The 20,868-nt window shown below is 36.7% G+C and overlaps 1 protein-coding gene across 1 annotated transcript in view; it reads left to right on the top strand.

Moving 5' to 3' along the window:
- LOC110446155 (glutamic acid-rich protein-like) overlaps nt 1-20,429 on the top strand; it is an 80,311-nt gene extending 59,882 nt beyond the window's left edge. The window contains exons 2-3 of the mRNA XM_021491156.1: nt 8,372-8,506; nt 20,089-20,429. Coding sequence (XP_021346831.1) covers nt 8,372-8,506; nt 20,089-20,189 — 236 coding nt within the window. The 3' untranslated portion in view covers nt 20,190-20,429. The remainder of the gene's footprint in view (nt 1-8,371; nt 8,507-20,088) is intronic.
- Nucleotides 20,430-20,868: the final 439 nt, after the last annotated feature.

Genomic DNA, 20,868 nt, shown 5'->3' on the forward strand with positions numbered 1-20,868 from the left:
CCCCCCAACCCCCAAACCCCACCAAACCAAAACCTCTCTAGTGTTTACTCTTTGTAACTAACGCCTCTCTAACAAAAGAAAAAGATACTGCCTTCGACAAAATTATCTGGTTTGTCTGTAGGAAACGTGATAATAAGAGGATCCGTGACACTAGGAAATAAACACCTAGCCCGTGCGAGGCTAGCTAGATACGTTATTTGACCAATAAAGCATGAACTTGGATGCATGGGTGTTTTCACAGCTCATCGGTAATGACACTAAAATGGTCTAGACGGACAGTTATATTTTCATTTCTCCGTAATTAAACGTCATGGTTTCCCCAAGAGCACGGAAGCTTGCATGTATCCAACAAGTAGTTTACGCCTGATAAACACAGCATGTATTTTCCGCACCAGGCTATCAACCCCAATTGTATATTTTTACATCGAAATGCAAATAGCATGTATTACAGCCCTTGAGCCGCTCTGAGTCATTTTGCCATTCAGTGACCTTTGGCGGTAGATGTTTTAAGACAGTGATCATGGAACGAAAGTTCTGGCTTGTAAGATTAATTTCGCCTCCTTTGTATAAAGATTTTATTCATGTTTTTGATGAAAATGTAAGACACATACATGTGATTGCACCTATACAATTTGATATTTAACAGAGTATGTGTGTATGTGTGTGTGTGTGGGGGGGGGGGGGGGATTTTATAACATATATTATTTTATTATAAGTAATGTTGAAGGTTGTGTCGATGAACCGATGAACACTAAAATTACAAAAATTACAATTAAAAATAAAACCCATTACTAACACCCCACCAAGAAAAAAAAGACAACAACAACAAACAACCGTATTTACTGTCCCTTCACATAAAACCCTGCTGATCTTATCCTTGATACTCCAGGGCCCCTATTCATGAAACTGTTTTCGTGCTTAAACACAATTGCTGTGCTCTAGCCAAATTTCTTGCTTAGGAAATAAATTTATACAAAAATCCCATTCGTCAGAGACCTCAAGACGCATTCGGCTTTAAATGTTCACAGTTGACTATCATAAGTATGACCGTGTCAAATGATTTAAGCGATTTACAAGAAAGTTGTTTTGCGCTCAAAATCTATGCTTGAACATTAATAAGGGCTCAGAGCTTACCTTCTCTACAACACTGGAATATATCATGACAAAATCGGAAGCTCAGGGTGCGCTACCGTTTGAATGAGACAAGAAGACAAGTGTGATCATTTGATGCACATCAATGAATCTCACGTCCGCGTAACGGTAAAATTGACTGGCTTTGAATTCGGGTGTCACGTCTCTGTAATATTCAGAGGACATATATCAGCCTAGCGATGGGTCAGGTGTATTACCTTGAGACCAATTAAACCGCTACCTGCGTGCCTTCAATTTCGCAAAGCCATATTCCAGGGTAGCAGAGAGCGAACGTGAACATATAACCTCTAGAGTATCGAGGATGTGCCGAACTTTGTTCTCGGTTTGTACAAAATCAACGATATACATATATAAAAATACTAATTTATGACCAGATGGATTGCCCTGCTACCGTCTTCGAGTTACTTTCTGTTTGACATTCAGTGAGATACCACTATAGAGTGGCGCCTAAGTGGTCCCTCCATGCAAGGACACCATCCTTTTCTGGTCAGCGGACAATTTGAAGAAACTGAATCTGATCTGCTGCCCCAATTACTTTTCTACCTTCTGAGTTAAACATTATAGCTAGGCTAGACCAGGTTTCGAAACCTGGCCTTCGGATGTTTTTGCTACCGTTATTTCAAACGTGATATTAAGGGGAGGCTACTGTTTAGAAAACAAACCCACGAAGCAGTGGAACATGGATCCTTACTCTCCTAACAAAAATAAAACAAGCGTCTTATCAATCTTTGCTGTAACAGCCCCCTCCCCCTTAAAAACAAAACAAAACAAGCGTCTTATCGACCAAACCTGTAACACCCTCTCCACCCCTTCTTAATAACAAAACAAAACAAGCGTCTTATCGACCTTACCTGTAACAGCCCCCTCCCCCTTAAAATCAAAAACAAAAACAAGCGTCTTATCGACCTAACCTGTAACGGCCCCTCCCCCTTAAAAACAAAACAAAATAAGCGTCTGATCGACCTAACCTGTACCGGCCTCCTCTCCCCTAAAAACAAAACAAGCGTCTTATCGACCTAATCTGTAACCGCCCCTCCCCCTTAAAAAAAAAAAAAAACAAGCGTCTGATCGACCTAACCTGTAACGGCCCCCTTTCCCTTCAAAACAAAATAAAAACAAGCGTCTGATCGACCTAAGCTGTAACCGCCCCTCCCCCTTAAAAACAAAACAAAGCAAAAATACAACATAACGAACAAAACCAAAATCAATGACAGCCGTTTTCAGTCTCCCAAGATATGTTCACGAGAAGTTTATCTTCTACGTGCCCTACTTGACTCTCTCTGTGTTAGATAACCAAGGTCTGTCACCAGAGCTGGGATTTACGATGGTGATACATCAATCATGTTGTCAAAGAATCATGACACGGATGACGTTATTGGTAATCACCATGGTGATAAAGGTGGTGTTATATGAAACGCGATCCTGGTTGCGTAATGTAATATCACGATAAAGATATGTTTATTTGGCGTGGCAAGGATGAAAATATAATGTATTTTACGTTTGGGAACATTCAAGTTTTGGAAAAACCGTCTTCATATGACCGTATACGTAGCTGTGGCAAAGACAATAAAACCCGGTAAAAGACATTCCTTGATGATTTGTGTAATTACAATATTTTCTAAAAACAATATACATTTTGTAATTTATATTTCTGTTTGTTCAGAAAGGACTTGGGGCGTTATGGGTCATTTTGAGCCTCATAAAAAGTAAAAAGAAAAAAAACCCATAACATCAATTTACTGACCAATTTCTGTTATAAACATCATATTGGTTCATTGGGGCTATCTTTCTTGGTGCAGATATGTTCAAATGCGCATGCGTAGATGCCCTATCATAGCAACGAACTTGCGTTGCTATGTAGAAATAGCCACAATATGGTGTTTTTTCGAAAGTTAGCATTCCAGTAATAAAAGCCTCTGCATGTCAGATTTTCTGGTCTTTAATCAATAAATGAACTCTGGCATGACAATAATTAAGCATGTTTAATATATTTTGTTTGTTGCATGCGGAGGCTTACACAAATTGAACAGTGTTTAGATCATTTCCCTCACAATGGTATATTTGCAACCAATTAGCGTATAACAGACGATATTCACACATTTTCTTAAGAAAATGCGGGGTTTATGTCTCTCTTGGTAATGCCATAACTCCTTAACCAATTATGGAATGAATTTGAAATTCATATTTGCTAACTTCATTTTATCCAGATTACAAATGTAACAATTCGAAAATGACCTTTAACGCCCCTTGTCCTTTGTTATCGACTAATTAGTACATGTATCACATATGTATGTAAGGATTAAAGTACATCTCCTTAACATTTAGGATGATATGCAAAACAGTTTAGTTGAAAGATATTGAAATTCCTACATGGACGTTAATTTGGCAAAGAAAGCTTTCTTCTTTATTTGTATTTTTTTATTTTTTTTTATTTTTATTTATTTATTTATCAATTTTTCTATTTATTTTCATTTTTCTATTCATTCATTTATTTATTTTTGATACTTTTTAACGAATTGGTAGAAAAAATATTCTTCAGGGAACGAAGTTTTTTTTGTATATGTAATGCTATCTGAAAGTTGGCAGATTTATTTGGATGCGGTACAAAATAAATATTGCATAGTTCTGTAGGCGTACATATTTTAGCGGTGTTCTAACTTTAGCACATTGTGCGTTTTAATTATCACGCTAATGGAAGTTTGTTTATATAGTTTCNAAAAGGAAAAGACTAAAAAGCTTCCGGAAAAGGTCTTAATTTAGGACTTATCTTAGCGTTTAATGGACTTTTAATGATAAGCGCTTTGATGAATTGGCGCACTCACAATATTCCGTCTTTGCGTATTGCAGAGTTATCTTCTCTTGGGAGCAGGTATTGATTGTTACGTCATTGGTCTGTGTGAGAAAATTACGTCGTTTTCTCAAAAATTAATGACGTTTCTCTCACAAACAAGTGACGTAACAATCAATACCTGCTCCCAAGAGAAGATAACTCTGCAATACGCAAAGACGGAATAGTGTGAGTGCGCCAATTCATCAAAGCGCTTATCATTAAAAGTCCATTAAACGCTAAGATAAGTCCTAAATTAAGACCTTTTCCGGAAGCTTTTTAGTCTTTTCCTTTTCATGCAGTCAGTTAAAATCCTTGATATGAATAAGTCTGTCGTTTCAGTGGTTACAAATTTCTTTGAAAATCAATTTAATATCTAAATATTAAGACAGAGATATAATGTTTGCGATGTTTTAGAAAAGAAATCTGTATCGTTTGGTCTGCATAGCCAGACATTACATCATCTTATCTTGAAATTATATCTTTTCAATCAAGACAACACATCGTTTTAATTGGACGATTTATCGGAAATTCTAGACAATGTATAATTTCATGTAATCCTATATCATATAATCAGGGCAAGTTTTTATATACAACGATAACCTATCAAGAAAATGAATCACCTTGACCAGACATTGAATTATCTTAGCCATGCAATGTATCCGAAACAACTAGTTGGAATACAGTGCTGGGTGCTTTGTGCATGGTATTTGTTTGTTTGTTTGAGTGGTTTTATTTCCGCGTCACTACCAGGCGTAAACCACTCAAACAACCAAATACCATGCATAAATCACCAAGAATAGTATTCAAACCGGTAACACTGGTACCGGCATGATATTTCATTGGAGTTGCACTTTAAATTTGGCATCAGATCCGGGAATCCACCCACGCTATCACAGGAGGCAAGAACACCAACAAACCTCCTCCTCCAGCATGCACGCAAACATGTACATTACTGACATTAGCTGTTTGTAGACTTAACTCTATAAACAAAACTAAGCAACCCCCCCCCCCCATCTCATCTTCAAGTAAGATTTGAAGGTCAATTGCCTTTTTAAAGAAACTCATATCGTATTTCTTAAAAGTGTGAGATTCTCTTTATCATTCATCTATACTCAATAAATGCATATTATCTTGCATATTCTTTAATTTATCGCATACCTGTTGAATCTTGTTATAGTAATACAAGCAATTTTCAGACCATGAAATACAACGTTCTGTATTGCACATGTGAAATAGCGGAATGTTGTATTTACCTACTAGCCGGAACTACTTTTTATGGGAATCCCCTTGTCATGGCAAACTGAAAAGTTCCCGGTATTTGCAAAAAAAATCAAAATTTATAAAAATCTTTGTATCGATCTCTACCTAATATGGAAGGTATGTGATAAAAGCAAGACCACACACTTGTGTTTTTCTAACGAATCATAAGGCACTCATTTATTGCGCGGACGTATATATATTCACTCGTGAATATATTCGTCCGCGCAATACACTCGTACTTTCTGATTCGTTAGAAAAACACTAGTGTGTGGTCTTACATATTTAGACAGCGAAAAGGAAAAGTAGGAGCAATACCAATACAACACCACTATAGCTGATGTTAAGTATTGTCGTTATTATCTATCCATTATTACGTCACAGTTTTGTTTATACACCTGTTATATATAACAATTAAATATGTATATAATGAGATATGAATTTTCCATTTCTGCTGATATACTATGTAATACTTTGTTGATTATATATTTAATCATTTTCACTCAGTAAAACCTTAATCCAAGAATGATAACAATACATATATAGATAGATATAGTAGATAATAAATAAATAAGTCATGCGAAGGAAAATATAGAATAAAAACATAAATCTTCCAGATCATCCGCTAGGCCTTTCTGACTTCTAGGGTTTCTTCAGGCGGATTGATGCTTATTTATCATCGTTGGTTACATGACGTTATCAATATTTGTATAGTCAACAATTTTAGTGACGTCATCAATAAACAAGCATAGTGACGTCACAAACAATATCAGGACAAAGAAAACATCTTCATACAAACATCTTCATACAATACATTACAAAAAGCATTGTACATCCAAGCTGACGTACATGGTTGTCAGCTTAAAACACTTCTTATACCATAAACCTCAGTAGGCCCTTTAAATAAGTGTTGTTCCAATTAATCGGAAAAATCAGCCGTTTCAGTTCCGACTGTGACTAATTGATGATGCTTTTCTATTATCAATCATGGTTTGACTTTAATATGAAATCTTTCAAGGGTTGAGATTCGCACAGACCCTTAAAACCGATAAAACTAACATCTAACAATTATTTCTCAGAAGTGTTACTATAAACTGCATTCAATCAATAATTCTGGCTTTATAATAGGTTGTTAAAAATATTCACCACATTTTACTCAATTTGGTGAATCCTTTCTATATTTTCATGTCCATGTGAGATCAATCGATGCTGATCTATCATCGATTAATTGGGGGAAAAGCGATGATTGATTATTAATTTTTAAGCGATTTCCAAAAATGCATGTACATGCAGTATGTCATGATGAATCCATGTAAAAGAACTCTCAAACAGTATTTGCTAACATGACTTCATAAAAGCACCTGGTAGCCTTCTGTAATATAATTTTTCTGGAGTTACAGTGTAAGGTCTTCTGGGGGAAAATGTATATAATATTTTGCCTATCCCAATCCAATAAAGTGTTGATTCATATCATCAAACATTGTTGAAATCAAATTTAAAGAAACATTTCAATATATCAAACAAGATCTGAATCTGTTGTTGGGAATATTGCGTGAAGGCGACTGTATCAAAATTACCTACCATTAGACCATCCAAATGTAGTTAAGTTGTAAATCTTATGAAATTGTTCGTAAAAACGAGATTCCTTCTCAGAATACTTAACTTTTCTATTCCCTGACGGCCAGTTACTCTAGGTTAAATAATGTAACATCCTGTCTCATCTGTTTACGCTGCGGCTTGGGAATTGAGAGAGCAGTGTTTTCCCTGAATATCGAAATTCAAAACCAAGGAAAAAGGGAAGGAACTTTGGCTATCTGTCAACAGTATGTGCAAATTGGGATGCTTTGCCTACATTTGTTTTATCAAACCAATGCTTGGTTATCAATTTTAGGAATCTTACACCGGAAAATAGATTACCTCTGTGTCGCCATGGTTTCTTATCATATGCGGTACAAACCATAAAAACCGGCCATACATCCACAATCGTTTTTATTCTATTCTCAAATTGCACTTTCAGAAGGATAAACAAAAGCTGTAAGATTACATCACCCAACATTTAACGTGTATTATCCCCCGCTTTAAGTACATTGATGTCGTTATTTCCATTTCGACGCTAAGCGCTGTTGAACAGAGCCAAGTATGATAGAGAGCGGTAATAGGGAATCTTGCTCTGAAAGTATCAAATCCAGCGTGTAGCGTTAGTACTTTTAATGTTTTATTGTCAAATATCTGAAGTCAATTATGTTTGTTAACGTATATATGTAAAACAGAAAATAAATGTTAGACTTGTCATTATCCCCTAAGTTCATTGCACTCTGTATTAAAGCACCGAGCTCTAAGGCTATCGTGTTTTTTTCTACGACAATTGAAGGAATCACACACATTTTCCGTTGAAATCCCATTTTGTTTTTTTGTTTTGTATTAAATCCAGACGTCTTGGTAAATAACAACACCACACTAGAGGTGTGTGTACGCAATACCTCAGTTGAACTCTCGTCAACTGTTGAGATAAACAGATAATAAATGTGTCTTTAAAAGCGACTGCATGCTTACTTCTCCAAATGTCAGACATTTTAATTTAATGTCTGGTTTAAATTAAATCTAAAAACAAGAACAACAAAAAAATAACCCGTCTCTATCTACATTCTGTAATTATAACTTATATGCACTACTTCAAATAATGTGATCGAGTGGAAAGTTATGATTGGTGCTCTCGGCGTGGCATTTCAATGAGGTAGCTTTTCACAAACCATTTACAGTAAAACACTTGTTTTTAGATTACATTGACATTCAGGCAACACGAGAACATTAAATGATAAATAACAAATCTCAAATCTCTTCTAGAAACGGTTAGTATCTCTATAATTCTAACCTACCTAACAACTGTTGGTCTGCTAAAATATATAATTATAGCCACTTTTACTTTTCAAGTTAATGACTGTCTTAACTCTTCGTTTATTACTTTCGTTTCCTTTAATATGTTTTATATACCTTTAATTTGGCCAATTGAACTCTTCTGTGTGGATGGGCCGTAAGGATATTAAAGGTTATTGTCATATTAAATGTACAGTTGTAGTTAATGATAAAAAAATATTATGATTTCAAATATGTCGTATGTTTCTCTATTTTCAGGTTACTCCACAGAATCTCACAGATTAGGAAAGCGTGGTTCTGCTAACAACAACGATGATGACGATGACGATGAAGATGATGACGACGATGACAGTAGCGTCACTTCCTGTTCGGTAGACTCTAGCAGTGAATCTGGTGAGACGACAAATATATTCCTTAATTTAAGCAGCTATTGCTTTCCTCACGCGAAAACACCAGGGTCTGTATTCATGAAGCCGTTCTCATGCTCAAGCATGAGTTTTGTGCTCAAGCCGAATGTCGTGTTCCCGTTATAAATTCATAACAAAATACTATTTATTAAATGATTTTGAAAAGAGAAATGAAAAGACCAAAAGCCGAATACTGTTTTCAATGTTTACATTTGTACTGTTGATCGTTTGACATGATTTAAGTGAGCTACAAAAAAAGTTGTGTCAAGCACAAAATCCATGCTTAAGCATGAGAACGGTTTCATGAATATGGGCCCAGGACCCATATTCATGAAACCATCCTTTGTCCAAAATCCTTTGTCACCGTTATGTACAAGATATTTGGAAAGACTGGCTGCTTTCATTGTTTACAATTGACCTATTGACCTTGTTACCTGATTAAAGGGAGTTACATGAAAGTTGGCTTAAGCACAGAATGTATGCTTGAACATGAAAGTAGTTTCATGAATATGGGCCCAGAACCCTTCCAACTCTTGCGAAAGTGCACTTAAGGCTAAATGTAACTCATTTGACGTCTTAAAAAACGACGTTAAAATGAAGTAATTTAACCAAAATATCTTTTCGCTTTTCCTAATTTTCTCTTTTTTTTTCTGGATGCCGAATGTTTTTGACGGACAATGCATCTTTATAATCTTTCTTGTGTTTGAAGCCACCGGTAATCATTGGTAATCGGGAAAAATGATGTGACGTTTTAATATCAAATAACGAGTTCACTATAATCTTCATTTGGGTTTAGAAAAGCAAGATTCACGTCATTTTCTATTGCTAAATTGACATTTGCAGTGTTGTAAAAACGACAAGAAAAAAATCAGAAAATTACATTTGATGATTTTGACTGATGGCTTTGAAAAGGTAATATTAATAATGTGTAAATGCCAGGCTTATGAAAATCCAAAATATTGTTATTCCTGCAATTCTTGGCGGAGAGTGTCGGGATGAATGTGATGATGCTAGAGTTGTACAGAATTAACATTGATTTTGATTTAAACATATTTTATTACAAATTAATATTTTCAAGATAATTGGACACAAGTTTTCACAACATATCAGAGTCCTTTTCTTCAAATACTTAAGGATTATCTTGAATATATATTTTTCATGTTACGGAGATATAAAACAAAAAAACGGAGTGTACTTTTCATAAACCGCTCCGTTTTTTGTGTTATAGCTCCATAACATGAAAAACATATTCAACTTAATCCTTATAATTTAATCTACTATACATCATCCCTGTGGAAATCCACTTTTATTGATGGACTCTTTTCTTTTAGAAATTATTGCGCTGCTGTATCAGCCAATCAAAAGCGACGTTACAAACGGCGACGTCATTTATTTACGTATGGGCTAATAACATAAATGTTTAAGCCAATGAAAATGCTTGTTACAAGCAAAATTAAATTATATGAATATAAACAATAACTTGATAAGGCAATTTACGCAATATATATAAATTATGTTTTTATATGGAAATAGAAAAAAGAGAGGAAGAAAAGACGGTTATACTAGTATTCGTGTTTTGTTTTATTTATATATATAAATATATAATATTATATAATAGCTATATTTTCAATTATAGTATATCAGTTCTATCTTCTTGTAATATGATGTATATGTACATGTAGCTGTTCTGTTTCATTGTGTCTTGACATCCTAAACTTGTCCACACTGTTGGAATTACTTCTTTGCCCCATATATATATATATATATGTACAGGTTGGAATTCCAGAACCATCAAGGTTGAACTATGGTTGACCATTGCTTTGTGTCTAAACTAATGCCATGCACATCACTTGTTACACAATGGCAATGATAAAAATATTGACGGACGTGAAATACTTCTGTAACTTAGGCGGGTGTGCGGGAACTGGCCTGCGGTATCCCACTGCATGCTATTGTCGCGTTTTATGTGGGACCACTGCAGAATCGGTGTATTTCCTCTGTGGTTTCTGCATAGGAGACAATGACAAAACCCCGTTGCAACACATGGGATCTGTATATTTTCCTTTCCCATTTTCGTAATCTTTCCTTTAGGCGGTGTCTTCCTATAGACACCCGTTTTCATCACAACCGTGGCTATGGTGAGAACGTTGAAAGCTAAACAAACAAACGCGTCTGACGTCACGTATAGTTTTGTAAACTTTCATTGAAAATGCTATTATTTGAGGTCCTATGTAATCGCTTTCGGAGAAAACAAAAAACACCAAAAGAAAATGTGGATTACAATCATACGGGCACTTCACTTTGCACGTGAGATGTCATGGTATTAAGAGACACGTGTCCCAGACAGATGTCAGTTTCAGTCTAGTGAAACTGAGATGTCAGTTTCAGTCTAGTGAAACTGACTCCGACTCTCTCTCAGGGAACATCACCTGTCTTAGGTATTGCTATGCTTTTAACCGGGAAAATGTTTAGGTAGGGATAATAGTCAATTGAACCACTTGCTAATTGGCTGATTTAGTTATGTGAGTCTTGAACAGAACGAAGTTTACGGATAAATATTTGGTTGAATCATTGGAAAGAAGAACGTAAAACTTATGATAGCACCAATACAATTTTGTAACAGATGCATTAAAAACCAAAAATGTTAGAAACACTGCTCATCGTTTGAGTAAGCGTATACAGAATATATTTAGATTGTTCATCTAAGGTTGGCGTTTTGCAGGCCATCACCAATTTATAAAATAGAACAAAAATGACATGTTTATGAAGTTTTACTCCACACGTTTGGCTAAATATAGAGCTTTATGATAAGGGTTTGATTATATTTGGTAACGTAACGTCCTCGCAACCGCCGTGGTCATATGAGGACGGGTGTCTAGGGAGACACTGCCGGAACTCAGAGAGAAAATAAGTAGGCAGGAAGCATTGGAAACGTAAGATATAAATTTCTCTTCAATGCCCTCTTTGTAGAAGAAACAGAAAAAAAACCAATTCTGCAAGGGGTCCAAATAAGTCGCCTCTTACGATACACATACAGTGTAATACTTCCGGCCTAATCTTCAATATTTACATTTGCTCTGCATCTGCATTGCATCTATCTAAAAATACCGAGGCCAGTTCCGTGTTATGAGACCATAACACAGGCGTAGTGATATCTCCACGGGACCAACTAACTACCGGATAGCTATTCTTCTCCGCACTAGTAAGCCGTAAGAAAAAAAAACCTAGCTATGATTCAATATATTATTCACCTTTTTATGTAGGCTTATTATAAAATGTAAATTGAATATATTGATTGATTAAATTATTGAAATGGTATCGACATTTTGTGTTTATTTCCACGGACTCTATTTTTTACGGGAAAAGTCACGAGACAACATTCCGTGAGCAAGTCCATAGACTGTTCTACCTCTTGAACAAACACCGCGATATTCGAATTTTAAAGCGCGTTGTGAACTTAGAAATGAACATTTAAATGCAAATATAAGCATAAAACAGCATCCTGTTCCGTGTTATGGTCCTATAACACGAAACGTAATGCTGCTTAATGCTGAAATGTCCCATAAACAAGACAAGGAAAAGAACACCCCCGATTCTGCGGGGGTACTTAATGATTACAAATCTATCCGAAACCCCATTCGTAACATACTATTGTGCTTATTCCAAAGGTAATATGAACGTTTTCTTTTACCATTTTACGTAGCAAATTGGTCTATATTTGCTGGTCTTATTGACCATTAGCATCAATATAAAACGTGTCTCCGGTGGGTGCAGAAAGGGTGATTGTATTAGCGTTTAAGTGACGACTCAGTTCGGATCGTATGAAAAAGTCTGTAGATGCTTTAGGATTGTTTTCCCTTGCGTAAATCATGGCACGGTTTGAAAACAAAATATGTATTCTGCTGATTTTGCTGTGTATAACTCGCTTCGGAATAGAGCTCTCGCGTCTGCAAAGCAGATTCCCCATATGTTGCGGTGTGCGCGGTATTCTAGTTGTTTGTCAAAACGATACCGCTAATTGGATGTCGGTATTTCCTATAATTGGCTCTCGGAACAGGAAACATGAATAACCGTGAACATTTGATAATGCTTTCTGTCACTATTAGATTGTTTATGACGTGTTATGTCTAGTAATTATTCTAGATCAATATCCTCATATAAAATATAAATGATGTTCATGTCTGATAGTAAATAAGCATTTTCATGACAAAATATCGATTTTTCTGCTAGCAAGATTTAGCAGGATAATTAAAAAAAAAAAAAAAAAAAAAGTTCGTAATTATCTATACCTATAGATCGTGTATATTCATTAAATGAATTTGAACACAAATGATGTCACGATTCGATTATCATGTTAATTATATATTTGTTAATATGACGCTTTGGATACCGCTTATAATAACAGCAAATACCTTTTATCGCCAAAGTGCCGTCAATTTTAAATTTGTTAACATGACGCTTTGAATGTAGTTTTTAAATAACACTGAACAGCTTTCAATCAATCGCTCAAATGACCATGATTGTTAGTCAAAGACTTTGGTGTAATATATTTCATTGACGTTAAATATGATAAAGTGATTATCATAAAACACTTTAATTTAAATAACATGGTTTATTTCGAATTTAAATATAAGGAATAAACTGTTATTGATTTGTTGGTTTGCCTAAACAAGTGTTCATGTAGCTAGTTTTATTCAGTGTAAATGTGAATGTGGATATTTGCGTTCATAACACTTAACACTCGACGATTTTAAAATTAAAGTTCAATTTCAAAGTTTAACATTCCCTTAGCGCTTGCCGAACATGAATCAACAAAACAAAAATAAAAATAAAAATATATAAATAATTTAGCCGTAACACAATTTCAATGGAAATTTGTTTCCGGTAATTGTGTCGTTATTTACAGTTTCACGTCAGATTGATGTAACGTCGGTGAATACTGTCCGAAATCGATAAAAAGAGTGTTTATGGAAAAGCCCCCAACCAGCGTTTACTCATTTAATTTGTTTATGGTTTTGTGACCTTGTTACATCTCAGATCATATATATATATATATATATAGACAGTTTCAAAAGAATCAATGACGTCACTCCATGGCCACCTTTAAGTAAACACAATAAAATGCCATAGTTACAACACGGTAGCATGCCATTCATCCTGGTCACATGATTCTGAAAACCGGCTAACGAGAAGTCGCTTTGGAGTCTTTGCCTTGGGTTTTAACGTCCATGCAATATAGCTTAGTTCATATTGTTTAACAGAAGACACAAATGAAAGCCCCTAATTATGCAGGGTCCGAGTTAGTCCCCTTTTATAGCATGCAGTGGAACACGGGAGGCCTATTCTTTCCCTGAATATCCACTGGGGGTGTCTTTTGATACACCGATGAACAACAGAATCGGTAGAAGAGAATAGAAAACATATCTGTCCCACGTGATGCAATGAGTGAGGCGTCAGATAACTTTTGGTGTTTATGGTTCCGATATCCAGGTACTGGCCGTAGGTCGGTGGTTTTTCTACGGGAACTTCACTTTCCGGATTTCCTCCATCATCAAAACCTGGCACATCCTTTATTGACCACAGCTGTTCATAAGACGTAAAACACAAACAAACCAAAGTGTTTGTGGTTCGAACTTCCGATATCCCTTCATCATGTGATACAGAAGAAAAATCTCCGCCTCTCTTCCACCCCTCCATCCCCCTTCCCCTCCACCCCTCCCTTTCACTCCTTCATTCAAAACCCAACCCCCACTGACTCAGACTAAGTCTTTTACAAGATCATACTGTAAAGTGGGGTAAAGCATATTGTATTTTAAGATCGAAAGGGGATCCAAGCTCTGACTTAATTAAATTCCCCACACTGTGTTTGCTGAGGAACCGTTTATACTCGAATATGTTTTGTAAATGTAATTCAATTCTTAGCTCGAAAACAAACGATTTTAATGCGAAAATAGAAATGCATAGAAATTCCTTCAAGTATCATAAGCACGAGAAAACGACACCATTAAATTTCCCCATGCTGCATGTTATGGCACATAAGAATTTTTATTGCTGTCATTTCGCGGTTTATGACGCCAGTTCCGGAATCCCTGGGGTCACATCACAAACTATCTGTAACTAATGAAATATCAGTAAACAGGTATTATTTAAAGGTGTTGGAAACTTGTTTTAGTTGAAATGACACATTTTATGATGAAATTGAGATACTTTCCCATTTCTCCTTTACTATTCACATTCTGCCTTTACGAATTTGTTGACGAGTAATTGTACTGTAAATACATTACAAATGTTCAGAAGAAATGATGAAATGACAGGTTTGTAAGCTGATATACTTTCGGTGCAACGCTGATTGGAAACCTTTAAAAAATTTGATATTAACCTAAAGAATTAATTTCTAAAAACGGTACTTAACAACACTCTGCCTCGTCCCTCCCCCTCACACATGTATACACGTGCACACACACACACACACACTAACACACACCCTCACACATACCACCACCACAACCACCACACCAACACTTCAAAACAATAACTAAGAAAAAGGATGGTTCTAGATAAAATGTTTCACAACATTGCTCAATCAAGAGTGCCTTGTTTCAGAATCCTATTATCTGGTTTACGATTAACAGGTGATGGCCCTAGGCTGGTTCGGGAAAAGAAAAGACCTGCTGTTGCCCACTGTATGTCTTACGAGGCGACCAATGTGCTGCCCCTGTAGAATCGGGAGGTTTTCCCTTTTGTCTTCTGAATAAATGACACAGAAGATTGCAAAACTTGAAATTTGTGTCCTTTTTCGTCTCACTTTGAGTTGGGATCTGGTCCTTTCTCATCTCACTTTGAGTTGGGATCTGGACCTTTCTCGTCTCACTTTGAGTTGGGATCTGGTACTTTCTCGTCTCACTTTGATTTAGGATCAGGTCCTTTCTCGTCTCACTTTGAGTTGGGATCTGGTCCTTTCTCCTCTCACTTTGAGTTGGGATTTGTGTCCTATCTCGTCTAGCTTTGAGTTGGGATCTGTGTCCTTCCTTTTTCGCACTTTGGTTTAGGATCTGTGTCCTTTCTCGTCTCACTTTGAATTAAGATCTTGTCCTTTCTCGTCTCACTTTGATTTAGGATCTGTGTCCTTTCTCGTCTCACTTTGAATTAAGATCTTGTCCTTTCTCGTCTCACTTTGATTTAGGATCTGTGTCCTTTCTCGTCTCTCTTTGAGTTGGGATCTGGTCCTTTCTCCTCTCACTTTGTGTTGGGATTTGTGTCCTATCTCGTCTAGCTTTGATTTAGGATCTGTGTCCTTTCTCGTCTCATTTTGATTTAGGATCTGGTCCTTTCTCGTCTCACTTTGAGTTGGGATCTGGTCCTTTCTCGTCTCACTTTGAGTTGGGATTTGTGTGCTATCTCGTCTAGCTTTGAGTTGGGATCTGTGTCCTTCCTTTTTCGCACTTTGATTTAGGATCTGTGTCCTTTCTCGTCTCATTTTGATTTAGGATCCGTGTCCTTTCTCGTCTCACTTTGAGTTGGGATTTGTGTCCTATCTCGTCTAGCTTTGATTTAGGATCTGTGTCCTTTCTCGTCTCACTTTGAATTAAGATCTTGTCCTTTCTCGTCTCACTTTGATTTAGGATCTGTGTCCTTTCTCGTCTCACTTTGATTTAGGATCTGGTCCTTTTTCGTCTCATTTTGAGTTGAGATCTGGTCCTTTCTCGTCTCACTTTGAGTTGGGATTTGTGTCCTATCTCGTCTAGCTTTGATTTAGGATCTGGTCCTTTCTCGTCTCACTTTGAATTAAGATCTTGTCCTTTCTCGTCTCATTTTGATTTAGGATCTGTGTCCTTTCTCGTCTCAGTTTGAGTTGGGATTTGTGTCCTATCTCGTCTCACTTTGAGTTGGGATCTGTGTCCTTCCTTTTTCGCACTTTGATTTAGGATCTGTGTCCTTTCTTGTCTCATTTTGATTTAGGATCTGTGTCTTTTCTCGTCTCACTTTGATTTAGGATCAGTGTACTTTCTCGTCTCACTTTGATTGAGGATCTGGTCCTTTTTCGTCTCACTTTGATTTAGGATCTGTATCCTTTCTCGTCTCACTTTGATTTAGGATCAGTGTACTTTCTCGTCTCACTTTGATTGAGGATCTGGTCCTTTTTCGTCTCACTTTGATTTAGAATCTGTGTCCTTTTCTCGTTTCACTTTGATTTATGATCTGGTCCTTTCTCGTCTTACTTTCATTTATAATCTGGTCCTTTCTCGTCTTACTTTCATTAAGGATCTGTGTCCTTTCTCCTCTCACTTTGATTTAGGATCTGTGTACTTTCTCGTCTCACTTTGATTTAGGATCTGGTCCTTTTTTGTCTCATTTTGGTTGAGGACCTGTGTCCTTTTCTCGTCTTACTTTGATTGAGGATCTTGTCCTATCTCGTCTCACGTTGATTTAGGATCTGGTCCTTTCTCGTCTCACTTTGATTTAGGATCTGTTTCTTTTCTCGTCTCACTTTGATTTAGGATCTGGACCTTTCTCGTCTCACTTTGATTTAAGATTTGGTTTTTTCTCGTTTCCCTTAGATTTAGGATCTGTTCCTTTTCTCGTCTCACTTTGCATTAAGATCGGTGTCGTTTTCTCGTCTCACTTTGATTTAGGATCTGTGTCTTTTCTCGTCTCACTTTACATTAGGATCTGTGTCCTTTTCTCGTCTCACTTTGATTAAGGATCTGGTCCTTTCTCGTCTCACTTTGATTTAGGTTCTGTGTCTTTTCTCGTCTCACTTTGATTTAGAATCTGTGTCCTTTACTCGTCCCACTTTGATTTAGGATATGTGTCCTTTTCTCATCTCACTTTGCGTTGGGATCTGTGTCCTTTTCTCGTCTCACGTTGATTTAGGATCTGGTCCTTACTCGTTTCACTTTGATTTAGGTTCTGTGTCCTTTCTCGTCTCACTTTGATTTAGGATCTGTGTCCTTTTCTCGTCGCACTTTGATTTAGGATCTGGTATTTTCTCGTCTCACTTTGAATTAAGATCTCGTCCTTTCTCGTCTCACTTTAATTTAGGATCTGGTCCTCTCTCGTCTCACCTTGATTTAGGATCTGTGTCCTTTCTCGTCTCACCTTGATTTAGGATCTGTGTCCTTTTCTCATCTCACTTTGCATTAGGATCTGTGTCCTTTTCTCGTCTCACTTTGAATTAAGATCTGGTCCTTTCTCGTCTCACTTTGATTTAGGATCTGGTCCTCTCTCGTCTCACCTTGATTTAGGATCTGTGTCCTTTCTCGTCTCACTTTGCATTAGGATCTGTGTCCTTTTCTCGTCTCACTTTGAATTAAGATCTCGTCCTTTCTCGTCTCACTTTAATTTAGGATCTGGTCCTCTCTCGTCTCACCTTGATTTAGGATCTGTGTCCTTTCTCGTCTCACCTTGATTTAGGATCTGTGTCCTTTTCTCATCTCACTTTGCATTAGGATCTGTGTCCTTTTCTCGTCTCACTTTGAATTAAGATCTGGTCCTTTCTCGTCTCACTTTAATTTAGGATCTGGTCCTCTCTCGTCTCACTTTGATTTAGGATCTGTGTCCTTTTCTCATCTCACTTTGCATTGGGATCTGTGTCCTTTCTCATCTCACTTTGCATTGGGATCTCTGTCCTTTTCTCGTCTCACTTTCCTGCTCTTTCTTTTCGGTGCTGTCTTTCTTCATATGACATTAGCTGTTTGGAGAACGTGTAAATTAATATAAACAAACAAGCACGTGCTGGTTTGTTTGATATCATACTATCATAATATCAAATCCTGTTCTTATTTCTGACGTAAACGGTATGTGTAACGTTGGTACTGTACCTTATCTTACTGTTATTGCGATCATTGAATGTGTCTTTTACATTCATTGCACTCGAGTTCTGGCTCATGACAATAGATCAACATCTCTGAAAATGTCACGCCTATCTAAAATTGAAAAGTAGTAATTTAACTTCTGGATCACAGTTTTCACTCTGATTTTTAAAAATTAAAACCAAAATAATAATAGACACCAGAGTCAAATATTTACTAGAATTGCTAATTGGGAAGTGTCTTTTTAAAAATAATCCGTCGACGATGAAAGCCAAACCAAGTAACATTTACTGCACCATAACGTCAAACAGCAAGTTTTGTCCAATAATATGACCACGGATGAAGATCGGCATTAACGTCCAGGTTGTTATGGTCATTTACAGCCAAACATTTTATGATTGACTGCAGCGATTAAAACAAATGCTTCACACATTTACATTATGTACATACTTTTTATGATACATTAAATTAATCATAACGATATAATATAATATAGTATATGGACAGTTTGTTTGCTGTGATTTTTTTTCTCTCCATATTTTGCCTTTAGTTGTTTTATTTTAAGTCTGATGTCTACCTTTCTGGGAATGTCTATTCGTACAGTTTGTTTGGCCCGAAAATTGGACTAAAATTGTCGATGAGCCATAAAACAGAACAAAACAAACATAAACACGGAATAGTGCGATATCCCAAATGTCACACTGCCATATAATGACATATTCAGTGCACAGACCTTGCAGCTCTATCATTTACGCAAATGTCAAAGAGTATGCGCTTATGATTCTGGTATGTTTCGTTATATATCCATTGTTTATAAAGTTTGGTAGCCCATAGCTGTCAATACATCAGCTAGAATGTCCCTTTTGTTTATCCTGTTTAATGCCTTAATCTGACGGTCATGGACTTTTGAATGTCAAAATTAAGAGGAGTATCGGTTGATTTCAAACTAAACATAGATTGAAAATTGTGTTTATTATGAACAATGCCGCTACACAAAAGAGATCGATACTCCAGTGGTTACGCTCACTTTCGCTCTCTGCACCCCTGGAATATGTCATTGCAAAATTGAAGGCACGACAATAGCTGTTTGACCAATCGCTAGGCTGATATCTGTCCTTTGAAGATTATATCAAAGGATCGAACTAGTCTTCTAGTCTCATCAACAAGGTGGCGCACACTGAGCCTTTAATTTTGCTATGACATATCTCAGGGGTGTAGAGAGCGTAAGTGAGCGTAACCCCTGGAGTATCGAGGATGGGTCATGGCAACCCCGGGGACCAGCCATGTACGCTCACTTTCGCTCTCTGCACCCCTGTAATTTGTTATTGCAAAATCGAAGACTCAGTGTGCGCCACCTCGTGGATGAGACAAGAAGACTACTTTGATCCTTTAATGTACGTCAAAAAATCTGTCGGTCGCGTAACGGTAAAATTGACTGACTTTGAAGTCGGGTATCGCCTCTCTGTAATCTTCAAATGATGACAGGTATTAATTAGCCTTAGCGATTAGTCAGGTTTTTTTTTTTTTACCAGAAACCTTCAATTTCGCTATGACATACCAAAGGGGTGCAGAGAACGAAAGTGAGCGCAATCCCTAGAGTATCGAGGATGCAAGCTAGGTTACCCGGCCAGAATATAGATAGCAAATAAGCTTCATTATGGGAAGTGCTAATTGTTTTTAAAATGTTGATCATACTTTGTAATATTTATCTCTTGGCAGAATCAAATTTAAGTAATAAGATTTTTGTATTTTACAGATACGAGCGATGACGACGACAAAGAAGATGACAGCGACGAAATCAGTTCGGGCGACAGTACGGAAGAGGAGGTTGAGGAGGAGAGAGAGAGTCTTCTGTAGTGTGTCATAACGTGTAGTCTAATAAAAAATATCGATTCACCATTCGTCAAAATCCGAAAAAATTGAAGAATGTTGACGGGAAAACATTGACGATTATAAAGTCGGTACCTTTTTTCCGAAACGACGTCATTATCGGAAAGTTTCTTATTGATTAATGTTTGCGAATTTCCAGAACTGACACGCGACATTAACGATTGTTGATATGATTATATGTAGAGTATTTTGAAATAAAAAAAAATATGTGTATATTATATGTTGGTTTTATATTGCATGAAAAGATTCGACACCAAGCAAGGAATTGTATGCCTTCAGGTCTACTATCGTTCGGCGAAAAAATCTCTAACCTAATCAACTCTTGTCGTTTAAAGTGAAGACCAGGGGCATTTAGGACTACACGCCGAATCGTACATAGGGTATGTACCAATTTGCTTGCTGATATGCCAATACTTAGCTGTATCTGAGCAGGGACTAGAGTTCAATCAGGCAGACTTTTGATAGAATGAAAGTCGAAATGAGTCAAAATGTGTCATGTGTATGTCAACGAAATCTGTATTTGAAGTTATAACGCGCAGACGTCGATAAACCGTACTGTAAACTTTATTTATTTTACAAAACTCATGAAATAAGTATTAATTGTAACTAATACCAATCACTCTTGTTTGCTTGGGCTAACCCCCCC

The sequence above is a fragment of the Mizuhopecten yessoensis genome, unplaced genomic scaffold (assembly GCF_002113885.1).
Source record: "Mizuhopecten yessoensis strain PY_sf001 unplaced genomic scaffold, ASM211388v2 scaffold2597, whole genome shotgun sequence".
Classification (NCBI taxonomy): domain Eukaryota; kingdom Metazoa; phylum Mollusca; class Bivalvia; order Pectinida; family Pectinidae; genus Mizuhopecten; species Mizuhopecten yessoensis.